General features: G+C 45.2%; 1 protein-coding gene across 1 annotated transcript in view; it reads left to right on the top strand.

Moving 5' to 3' along the window:
* The window catches only part of MAPK1 (mitogen-activated protein kinase 1), a 104,964-nt gene extending 92,879 nt beyond the window's left edge, over positions 1 to 12,085 (top strand). The window contains exons 7-9 of the mRNA XM_019665450.1: positions 3,377 to 3,486; positions 5,449 to 5,574; positions 10,247 to 12,085. Coding sequence (XP_019520995.1) covers positions 3,377 to 3,486; positions 5,449 to 5,565 — 227 coding nt within the window. The 3' untranslated portion in view covers positions 5,566 to 5,574; positions 10,247 to 12,085. The remainder of the gene's footprint in view (positions 1 to 3,376; positions 3,487 to 5,448; positions 5,575 to 10,246) is intronic.
* The last annotated feature ends 218 nt before the right edge of the window (positions 12,086 to 12,303 follow it).

The following is a 12,303-nucleotide window of genomic DNA, read 5'->3' as shown; positions in this document are numbered from 1 at the left end:
CAAGTTGGCACCATCATTGTGCTCTTCCCGGGTGAGGCAGATCAGTCGCCGGCTTCTGGTCGGCCACTCACAGCGGCTGCTGGCTACACACGGTAGCCCATGGCAACCCACTGCAGCAGGGGACTGCAGCCTATGCTGTCGCCGGCAACTCAATGGCAGTCCAGCTCCAGGTTGAGCTGTTGTTCAGCATCATAGCTGTAGAGGGCAGTGTCACTGGCCCTCATATGTGGGATCCGAACCAGGGCCCTCTGGTGTCCTAAGCCAGCTCTTAACCAACGTGCCACTCGGCCGGCCCAATCCTCAATAGTTTTTAAGAGTAGGGTTCTGAGGTCAGAAAGTTTGAGAAGCACTTTTGTAGCAGCTCGCACAGCTAGGTCTTTGTTCCTGGCCCCGCTCAGAAATTCAGGTTGAGAATGGAGGCCACAGATTGCAGCCTTGATCCAGGATCAGTTTTGCTGGGTAGATGAGATGGACTTGAAGTGGCGCTATGGAGAGCCAGTCAGGTGACCCACCCTGGGATCTGGACTAGGAGAGGAAGGACAAAAGGCTGAACCACAAGGGTGGGGCCATGTTGCTAAGTACCCACTCTCAAGCTAAAGAGAAGGTGTGGGTTCTGGGAGAGCTTCAGGGAGAGTCCAAAATCATGGTCAGCCTCAGAGGGACTTCAGGCTTTTTAGGGGAAATCAAACCTGTATCCAAGGAAGCATGTGCACAGGTGGTGTGAGTGGTGCCAGTGGATTGTAGTCTGGTGTGGGAGGAGAGAGGCCAGGCACTCTTGACTGTGGGATCAGCACCTGCCAGCTGCTTCCCATTTCTCTCCTTTTCCCCTTCTGTAGTTGTGAATAATGTAGAAATAGCACTTGCAGTAAAGGGGGACTAAAGATCCAGTTATTTTTCAAGTAGCAAAAAAAAACAAACTATCTTCCTTTGAAATTATTCCCGGAAGATTAAGGGCCTAGGATTTTTTAACCTGACGCAACTAACAGATCTCTTTTAGAAATGCTTAAGCTTCAGAGCATCTAGGTGCCTTGAAGTACTTCACTATTTAATACTAACAAGATTTGGAGGGGGAAGGTACCCCCCAAATTATTTAGAAATAATGCTCTTAGAATCAGACTGTGGCCAGGCCCTCCTGGACCTTTCCCGACACAGACGGTATCTAATTGGGCAAAAGGAGAAATGACTTCTAATCTCAAGAAAGTTCTTGGGAAAATGTCTAAGAGCTCTTTTGGAGGATGGGTGGTTGGGAGCAGGAAATGAGATATGTTACCTGTATTACGGGTAAAACTCTAAAACTCACTCAGCAAAGGGCATGTCATGTGTTTACACATCTGCCAGGTATTCCATGGGACTCAGATTTGGGCCGGAAGTGCCTGAGTTCTTGACCATCATGCTACATTGTCCTGACCCTTGAGAGAGCTTCCTCTGAAAGCTAGCCCGTTTGTGGACCTGAGACCACATGTCACGGCCACAGGAATGAACACTCCTGCTGCCCAGACAGTGCTTCAGTCAAATCCCAACAAGTCTAGATTCCAAGCCTCTGCTCTGAAAATCTCTCTGGCCTATAAAGCAAAATGTCATTGTTCCCTAATTTCCTAAGGTACACTTATGTGTATTAAAAAGGTTATTTGATATAGGCAAAAATAAATTTGAAAATGTCCTGTTTGTAGAAATCTTTTATGTGTGCTTTAAAAAAAAACTTTTTTACAGTTCACTTCATGGACATGAGAAAAGTTCTTTGTTATGTGGAATTTCTCTTTATAGCCAACATGTGGTTTGCCACATTTATTAAGGTGGGAGGCATGCAACAAGGGGAGTCACAGGGAGGAGTCAGAGCTGAGCTTGCAAACACATGTGCATGCACACATGCATAAACACACCTTTTAGTGACCTCAGGCAAGAAGGTGCCTCCCCAGCCTCCACCTCTCTCTCAAAGTGACTTCCTGGCACACAGGCAATCTCTTCAGAAAGTGCGCTAGCATTACTGGGCTCAAGGGTTGAAAACATTTTTTAAGTAATTAAATGACTAAAATGATTTTCCTTTACCATTCTACTCTTAGGGCTTAGTGGCATGTGCTGATTTGCAGATGGATGAGGTTGATATTCAAATCAATTATAACTGCTTCATTAAGCAGATACCAGTGGTTTTATTTTAGTGTCACTATGTTCTGTAAAAATGTGTGTTCTTTTTCAGACTTGCAATCGATTTTCAGACTGGTTCCTTGGGGCCCTTGGATTTCTCAGGGATGGCTCAGGGCTGTGAGCTAGGACTTAAGAGAGGCTGGCGTAGCTTCTTATCTACTTGTCTCGAGGCTCCTCTTAGGATTTAATTTGAAGAAAGGGCCTGCTGCTTAAATTAAAAATCACCGGTCTGAGCATCATTAAATGAAAGGAGACATTTTATTTATTTATTTATTTATTTTCTATTAGTTTCAGGTGTACAAAACAATGTAATAGACATTTATATCGCTCACAAAGTGATAACTCCCCTCCCCCAATCTACTACCCCTCTGACATCGCATATAGCTATTACAGTTCCACTGACTCTATTCCTTATGCTGTACTTGAAAGGAGACATTTTAAAAAGAAGCCCCTTTTGCTACCTCTTTACCTAATGTCTTTTCTAACATGTATTGTTTCTTGTTGAAACCTGCTCCTGATACTAGATACAGGAAGTATTCCGTCACATTTTCCTTAACCTTTGTCCCAGCCGCAGTTAGCCATGCCCTCAGAGTCAAGCATGGTAAGCTGTTCATTGGCTGCCCCCCCGTCTCATTCCTGTTGATCCCATACTCACTTGCTGCTGACTATTGGCCAAGTCGAGAAAATACTTTTCGTTTTGGACCTTGGAGAAAGATGCCAAGCTGCAGAGCACACCAGGGTGCCTGTGCTTCACACATGACTTTCAGCCAGGATTTGGAAGGAAGATGCTGAAACCACATAGGAGAACAAGTGATTGTTTTCTTCTGTGACCTTGGAGGCCTTCTGTTGAAAGATAAATTGACCATTGCAGAAATCACTTTGGAGTTGACTTAAGAGAAGTACATACACAAAACCTTTGCTTTTGACACCTGCAAAGCAGAGTAACGATTTGGGAAAAGTTCAGGTTTGGTTCAGACTTGAGTTTGAATTCTGGTCTTCCACTTTCAGCCTTTGGCTGATCCCATCACTTTTCTGAGTCTGGGTCTGTGATTGTCAGATGGTCACAGTCTCAAGAAGCTCAGAGATATTAGGCACTCAGTATGCTGGCTCTTCTCCCCAGGGCAATGCTTAGCTCAGTTGTTTTTGGGTCATTTTACTTAAACAGGAAATGGAAAGTATTTCAGTGACTATTGCTTTGGCTTCTCACCACTGCACAAAACCTTTCTCTTTGTAGCTCTGGATTTACTGGACAAAATGTTGACCTTCAACCCTCACAAGAGGATTGAAGTAGAACAGGCACTGGCCCACCCATATCTGGAGCAGTATTATGACCCAAGTGATGAGGTAAGAGCCGTGCTTCTGGCTGCTTCTGCAGGGATGTCTGTCAGCCAGCAGCGGGCCCAACCAAGATGGGCCCAGATACCATGCTGAGATTGTCCTCAGAAGGACATGGTGCCATACCTGGTCCTCCCAGCCCATGTCTGCCTCAAGGACTAGTGCTGTCAGCACAGCTTGAAACCCCTCCCCCATCCCCCAAGTCCATTCTCAGAAATTTTCCTCCAGGCCATCTGCAGCAGGGATGGGTAAAAGGAAGCACAGACAAGAAAGGGGTCCAAGGCTGGAGACCACTATCATGGTTTTTACAGGAAGAGACAACCTGAATCAAAGTGTCTGCCCTGAGAATGGAGAGGAGGTCCACTACCTGCCTGGGGAGGGGTGTTGTAGAGTGACGGGGAGAGTTCAGCCTGGACAGTTCCCATTGTGACTTTGTGACTTCACATCTGGTGTGCCTCCCTGGAGATGGGGACACAAGAGCCTATTGTGAGAAAGGATGAGTCCAAAGGTGGATGTGGCAGATCTCCAGAGCATTCTGGACATCGAAGTAAAGATCAGAAAAATGCAATATGAACCAAAGTTGGAACCTTTCTGGTCTAGGCTCATATGCATAGAAAACAAGCCTTTAGACTCCTGCTTTAAAAAGAGGGAGAGCCAAGTGGAGTGTATTAAAATTAACGGGGGAAATGGAAGAGAGGAAAAACTAAAAGCTAATAAAGAGAAAGAAGAAACCAAAAACAGCAAGTATTTATTAATCAGCTTCCCCTTCCACCTCTATCCCCTCCTCCAGAAACAATTGAGGCATCTTGCAAAGATACCTACAGCATAGTAAATAACAGGGAACTAGGTGAGAGTATAAAGTTTGAGGCTTTTACTAGCCCTGTGAGCTAGAGATTTCCAAGGTCCCTGTGTCCTATTCACAAGCTGGGGTGGTACCCCATACCCAATAGGGGGTTGGGAGGATTAGAAGAATGGCGTAGGTAGGATACATAGTGTGATCCCACAGAGAGCCACCCTTGAGCGAGCACTAGCTACTTGTTTTTCTCTCATGGACACAAATCCGTTTCTCCTTCTCAAGAGGTCAGAGCTTAGTGCAGATTTTGGGGTCCATGTTTCCTTCCCCTAAAGGCCTGGTGTGAGGAACATGTGGATAAGACCTGGAAGTGCCTTATAACTATCAGGCATCCAATGATTGACAGCTGGTATCATCATTAGGTTAGTTCTGTAACATTGCATTTGTTGGGAGTACTTAAAAATCAAAATATAAATAATACTAATTTCATTTTTTGTAGTTTAGTACGTATAGCGCTTCTTTGACATAGTTTAAATATGTACTTCAGTAGCTTTCCAATTATAGATTCTCTGTGTGCTAAAAAAATAAAAATGAAAAATTACAGGAAAAATACAAGAAAGAGCACTGTAGTCTTGTTACAGTTATTAAAATCTTGGGAGTTTTCCCTCCCAGTCTTACGTTTCTGTATCTAAAATTTAAAAGTAAAATAGGGTTCCTTCTGTTTAATACAAACATGGATATTTTCCCATGATATTAATCTTTCTTGCAGCTTTGTTTTTAACAGCTCCATATTTCTTCATATAAAGATACTGTAATGTATTTAATCAAATACATTTATTTGAGTACCATGGGTTTCAACTGTATAAACATACTTCCACCACCCATACAAAACAAGTTTCTGTGATTTCAACTTTGAGTTGGGAAAATTATTCTGGAATAAGTTCAGATGAACACTTGAAATGGATTCAGTTGTTCCTTGTTTATTAAGTACCCACAAGAAGTGCACTTTCAGGAGTGTGGGCACAAGTACATACATACTTACCGTAGCTCTTATTTTTTAGTAGACATCAGTCTTGTATACATTTCAGAATCTGAGCCATAGTCATTTTATGAATCAGCAAGCAATTACCTTGACCATAAAAGCTGTTGCCTACTAAATGTCTTATTTTCTCTTAAAGCCCATTGCTGAAGCACCATTCAAGTTTGACATGGAATTGGATGACTTGCCTAAGGAGAAGCTCAAGGAACTCATTTTTGAAGAGACTGCTAGATTCCAGCCAGGATACAGATCTTAAATTTGTCAGGTACCTGGAACTTGAACCATACAATAAAGAAACCCTATTGCGGGAGAGAAAAAATATAAATTAAAAGTTATTTTAACAGTTGGTTAAGAGCTCACTCAAGAGTGCAAGCTCTGAGCAATAGCAGTTCGATGCCTGGCCCAAGCTGAGCTACCAACAGGTGGCAGGATGGCTCAGCTAAAAAAAAAAAAAAAAAAGTTACTTAAAAGAAAGAGGGATTCCCATGGGCCTGCGTGGAAGCTTCATGAGCTTAGATTGTAAGGTGTGGTGGGCAACGCTGTGGTATTGGTAGATTTTTAAAAACAAGTGCTCAAAAAAAGAAATGCAAATCTTGATTTTAGATAATGTATGAAAGAGGAGAGAGAACACGGCTTGCTTTAGAATTCTGTAGCAGTGAACATTGAAGTAAAGAATTACAACCAAGGGTTGAAGCATTTGCTGGGGAAATGCTTTGGACAGACCAGCATGGATGGGCTGTAGGTGTTTTTCGGCAGGTTGTGTTGTCTTGTGCAGAGTGCAGACAAGTGGCCGAGGGAGTGCCACACTTGTATTGGAATAGGAGGCCACCCTGGTAGCATTATGGAAGAGCGTTTTCTTGAGTGGTACACATTCCAGGGTGTCTTCACTGGATCTCTATTCCATTCTCCCATGTCCTGTCCTTTTTATTTTCATATATCAGGGTCTGGAGGCAATGGCTCAGGCTGAGGTCCCTGGTTGACTTTGTTGGGCAACATCCAGGCTTGAAAGCAGAAGCTGCTCGAGGTGTTTCAAACTGTGGGCATGTGATCTGTCAGAACGCATTAGAAGGGCTGGAGGGCAAAAGGGTAGGCAGGGTGACCTGCAAATTGGTAACTGCAGGAAGCAGTTCCCAGTCTCTAGCAAAAGGTGCAAAAAGGAAAATGGTGTTAGCCAGGGTCCTTGATCACCATGCAAGGGAGGGCGCTTGGCACCCACTGTGGCTGCAGCCATTAGAGCATCACCATCACTGAGGAGGGGTCAGGAGCCTGTACTGCCACTGACGCCAGGGATCTTGAGGGCCTGAAATCACCATCACTATCCAGTGCCTCTAAAACCCAGGAGTCACCCCTCTTCCTGAAAAGCCATGTCACTAGAAGCGGAAAAAGGAAGGAAACATGGCTTTTCTATCAGTGCCTGCATTGGCAGAATCCCCCAGAAGCCAGCTGCCAAGGAAGGCCAGTGCAGTTGATAAGTTTCCAGCCCTGTCATTAAGAATGGAGGACAAGAGAAGGGCAGAAAGGAGCTGAGAACAGGCATGGCCAGCTCAGCCACAGAGCCAGGCAGAGGAAGAGGGCTGGAAACAGTGCTTTCAGAAGTCTGACACCAAAGCAGAAAGGGTTGAAGAAGAAGCCTGGGTGGGAGATGAGCTCAAAACAAATCTATGAGACAAAAGGGCTGTAGGCTTGGACTAGGGCTATGTGGCGAGAAGTAAGAGAAGGGAGGAAATGCAAAGTCTGGAAGACTCCAAAGTTTCTAAACCTAGCAACTGGGGATCAGGGGGAGTGGTGCTGGCACTATTAAGCCGTTGCTTAGCCTGATGTTGACACTGGAAACATCATAAAAAGACAAACTCAAAGCAAGTGACGTGTTGAGGAAGCCCATGCCTGGGAAGAGTCTGAATGAGAAAGAGGGTGAGGTTAGCACGGGGCTGAGGAAGACAGAATCTAGCTAGAGTTGGATTCATTTATCTTCAAACCTCACAGGCATGACAATCTATTGAGGTGATGTGCACGGTCACTCACTGAAAAAGTCAGTCCCCGGGACCTAACCATGTTCATACCTTAAACTGGAGTCCCCTTGGGGCTTCCTTCCTGGCCCCTCTGCTCAGTGTTCACAGTGGGAGGAATCGTCTTTTCTCGCAAGAGCCTGCTCTTCCCTCGCTGTGTCTGCACAAGATCAGATCACCTGCACCCAGGTCGGCTGCCACCAGGTTTTGTCAAGTTTTATTCTGGCCCTTTACAGAGCAGTTTTGCTGACCTCCGGCCTAGAAGATGGAGCTGAGCAACATCCGTTGCTCTTCTTCCTTCACAATCCCTTTAATAGGTCATTTTTCTGGAGCCAGCTGGTGGCCTCCGTGTCCCCCCCTCTTCTTTCAGTGCACACATTCTGCGTGCTTACTCTGGGCCAGGCTTGTGTTAGATACTTGGTGAGCAGAACAAACAAGACCTGAATGTGGCTTCAAAGGAGCACACGGTCCAATAGGGGACAGAGATGCACAGAACTGTCATCCACGCTTTTATTGTAAAAGAGCTTCTGGGGCTGACATAGTTATCAGTGTGTCATTTAATCACCATTGAGAACTTCCTGATGCCAGGTCAGAGGGAAACAAAGAAGAATAAGACCCAGGCTTTGCTTTCCCACAGCTTGATGGCTGGACATGGGAGACAGCAAGGAGCTAGGTGCAGTATCGTGAATGCTGTACCAGGGGTGGGTATGGGCTGCCAAGATGGAGGAGGGCCAACCAACATCGCAGAGTGCTGAGAAGGGGCACTATGCTGGTGGAGGGGGGACATAGCAGTGCAGAGCCAAGGAGTCAGGCCGGCGTGGGAGCCCCAGGAGAGCCCGGCTATGAAGAGGCCAAAGCCCAGGCTTGCCAAGGATCCCGCCTCTCCCTTAAGGTACTTTCAGATCCTGAAGCATTGGGACAGGTGGCTCTGGGGACAGTAAGGATGTTGGGGAACCTAGGAGAGCAAGGGTCCATGGGACAACTAGCCAGGCCACTGGACGAGAAGGACAGTGCAGTGAGCACAGGGAACAAGGCAAAGACGAGGGTACTCCTGGGGCTACAGGACATGGCTGCTGGCCCATGCAGTCCTAGTTAGCAGGTGGGCTCCCGGGCCCCTCCCAGGGTGCACCCGAATTCTGAGAGCCCCGGACTGGGGATGTTACCAGTGGAGAGGGGTGGCAAAGACAGGCGCTGTGTTTAGTTCACATCCTCCAGAGGCACAGAAGGCACAGTACATGCTTATAGCCTGATTTTTTTCCAGTGCTTTTTAAATGACAGTTTTCAACTATCCTGAAAAGTTGAGAGTTTTACAATAGACACCCATATTCCCACCGCCTGGGTTCTATGATGAACATTTTACTATGTTTGCTTTCTCATGTATCTGTCCATCGTTCCTCCACATACCCATCAATCCATCTTATTCTTTTCATGCATTTCAAAGGAAGTTGACAAGATCAACTGACTTATATTTAGTCAGTAGGTTTGGCTGCAGTTCAAAGTGGCGTACCTCTAAATAGAGGTCATTTCCCATTTCTGAGCCGGTCTCGTCACACAGTTGGGCCATTACACCCATACTTCCTCCCCTACTCTTGTAGTCGAAAGCCACCCATCTGAAAGTGCTTTGTGAAATACCGAGGTGACATTCTGCTAAATCATCACACTAACAAACATTTCACATCAGTAAGGGTCTCCAAGGAGAAGATCTATTTTGTCTGCATTTTGACAGACTTGGTTACCCTCCCGGCCATCTTAACCAGGCTTCCTCATCAGAACCAAGAACATAGAACATGGTTTGAGTGGCAGCGTTTTCACTTCTCCCAAGGATGATACAAAACTAATAGAGACCCCAAAAAAATCTAATAGAGACCTAGGAGTGAAGTTAATTCATTCCATACAGTGGGTGCCTTAGGCAGTGGTTCTCAAGTGTGTTCTGTCTATGCCGCACCCCCCAGCAATCTGTGTTTTAACAAGCCTTCTGATGCTCACATTTGAGAACTACTAGCCTATAAATGGTTAGAGTAGATTTAACTCAGAATATAATTTCTCCAAGTAAAATAGAGACGTTGGGTAATGAAGGGGGAAATGTGCTTGTACTTTTAGTGTGGCGCTCCTGTTGGACCTCTGGAGGTGGCCCATTTGCAAACAGCTGAAGAGCGAGGTGAACCCTGTCAAGTGCAGAAAATGAGTGAAGGCTGTCATCAGGTTGCCACCTGCTGCCTTTCAGGGTGCTGTCTTGGAGGCCTGGCAGGAAAATAGCTGCCAGACCACCTCTGACCTGGGTGACTATGGCATGGTTCCCTGCCTTTCCAGAATCTGAGCCTGCCAGCCTCACACTTCAACCAGCACTTTGTTTTGCTGTTCTCCTGTGTGAAAGTCAAGAAAATTTGAGCATTAATAACAACACGCTTTCTGCTGCGTGTGTAGTTGATTTTGTCCTACCTGGTCATCCAGAGAAAAAGAGACTTTACAAAGAATAGGAGGAGGGAGAAGAGTTTTTAGCATATACGTGTCTTATTTTACAAAGACCCTTAGCCTCTGGTTTTGACCATTGGAGTGGTGGGTATTGTGTGGTTGATAAAAGGCATCTTGGGAACACTGAAGCCAGCTAGGCTGTGAATCTTCCCTACAAGGGTTATGGAAACATCCTCTGAGAAATGTCTGAGCTCCAGAGTTGCCTGCAAGGTGAAGGCAGAGTCCCGCCCCTTCAGAACTGCCCTGTTTTTTATTGCTTTGCGTGCCCAAGTGGATCCAAGTGAAATTACATTTTTGCAGGAGTTTTTTCCCTTTGATTTTTCACTTTTCCATTTTTCATGATGCTGCTGGTGGTGATGTTTTAATGTGGTTCTTTTTTTTTTTACTTTGACATTTTCCTGCTGCTGTTGTTTTAATGTGATTCATTCTTAACTCATAGGTTTGTTTGTTTTTCAATAGGACAAGGGCTCAGAGGACTGGACGTGCTCAGACATCGGTGTTCTTCTTCCCAGTTCTTGACCCTGGTCCTATCTCCAGCCCATCTCGGCTTATCCACTTTGACTCCTTTGAGCCGTTCGGAGGGGCAGTTTCTGGTAGTTGTGGCTTTTATGCTTTCAAAGAATTCCTTCAGTCCAGAGAACTGTTCCTGGCACCCCTGTGTGCGTCACCCACCGGTGACCAGTGGCAGTATGTACTTTCAGTGTACCTACTGCTTACCGTTGCTTTAGTCACTAATCGCTTTCTGGTTTGAAAGATGCAGTGGTTCTTCATTCTCCTGAATCCTTTATTCCATGACGCCCTGCTGACCCATGCAGTCACACCAGAGATAGTTCTTTCCAAATTGGCTCTCGTCACTGGCATCTCACTTTATGATAAGGGAAGGCTACTACCTAGGGCACTTTAAGTCAGTGACAGCCCCTTATTTGCACTTCACCTTTTCACCGTAACTGTTTCCCCTGAGCAGGAACTCATGGAAACACCTGCGATGACGTTGCAGCCTGCAGTAAGTGCTCCCATCCTGGGAACCTTTGGGGGCACGTGTCAGCATCTTTTCTCATATCATGTTAATCACTAACATATTTAAGGTATGTGCTATTTGCCAGCTTTTAGAAAACTCAATCATTTCCCTAAATAAAAAAAAGATGTACTGCACAGCAATTTACTCTGTAGATCTACTATGGTTACTTGTACCATTTATAGAGGTATAACACTTGCCCAAATGTGTTATATGCAGTACTGAGTGTTTGCAAGACTTATGCAAAAAGCTTTAAAGTGGCAGCTTCACTCGGGATTTAGTGAGAGATGTACAAAGGCGTGCTCAGGAAAAGTGTCTGGAGAAGTAGCCAGCAGGCTGCCCATTGTCCCAGGGCGGAGCTCCACCTGCCAGGATATATAGACCCCACGCTGCTTCCCATGGTGTGCCACAATCAGTGTAACCACATTCAATGCCAGAGGATTTAGCAGAGAGGATAAACACTGCGTCTTTAAATGAGAAAGTGTACAATTCTTTTTCTTCCTACAGCATGTCAGCATCTCAAGCTCATTTTTCAACCTACAATATAACAGTTTGTAATAAAGCCTTCATGAGCTCATGACACGAAGCACTGTTCTGTCATCAAGTACTATCAACTGTTTCTGATTACTGCTGAGCTAAAACCATCAGAAAAAGCTAGCACTAAGTCATGTGTGGAGCTCTCTCCCATCTTTTCCTGCTCTCTCTAAGTATTCGTTCCTGCCACTGTACGTGGTGGCGTTGATTTGGTGTTCTGTCCCAGTGCGGTGCCTCCTCTTGACTACCCCACTGCTCTCTGTGGTGAGAAATTTGCCTTGTTCAATAATTACTGTACCCTCGCATGACTGTTACAGCTTTCTGTGCAGAGATGACTGTCCAAGTGCCACATGCCTATGATTGAAATGAAAAATCTATTGTTACCTCTGAGTTGTGTTCCACGGAAAATGCTATCCAGCAGATTACTTAGGAAAAATAATTATATTTTTAGCTTTTCATTTCTCAGCCGTCCTTTTTTTTCTTGTTTGATTTTTGACAGCAATGGAGAATGGGTTCTTAAAGACTGCCTGCTAATATGAACAGAAATGCACTTGTAATTCATGGAAATAAATGTACATCTTCTATCTTCATATTCATATTAAGATTCAGTGTCGATTTCCTCTGGATTGGCGTGTCCAAATGGACAGTCAGGTTCAGTTTGTGCTTAGAACAGAAATGTGTACCGGCCTTGGTTTCCCACCTGGCCACTGCCCCAACACTTTGGTTTACATTAAATGATTTAGAAAGCATTTCTGTAGGGTCTTTTTGTTCCCCTCTGCACAGCAGAGAAATCTTTTCTGACATGTTCCTTTATTCAAATCATAGGTCTAAAATATTGTCAGACTCTGATGAAGAAGCCCAAACGTCTCAGGTTGGATTCTCTGATTCTTTCTAAAGAGGGCCTGCCTGTGTGTCCCAGAGCTGCTGCTCGGCACGGCGAAGCCCTGGGAAGGGCTGCCCACACCAC

This window comes from Hipposideros armiger, unplaced genomic scaffold (assembly GCF_001890085.2).
Source record: "Hipposideros armiger isolate ML-2016 unplaced genomic scaffold, ASM189008v1 scaffold_443, whole genome shotgun sequence".
Classification (NCBI taxonomy): domain Eukaryota; kingdom Metazoa; phylum Chordata; class Mammalia; order Chiroptera; family Hipposideridae; genus Hipposideros; species Hipposideros armiger.
The sequence above is the reverse complement of the archived record's forward strand: the minus strand, read 5'-3'. Positions and strand labels throughout refer to the sequence as shown.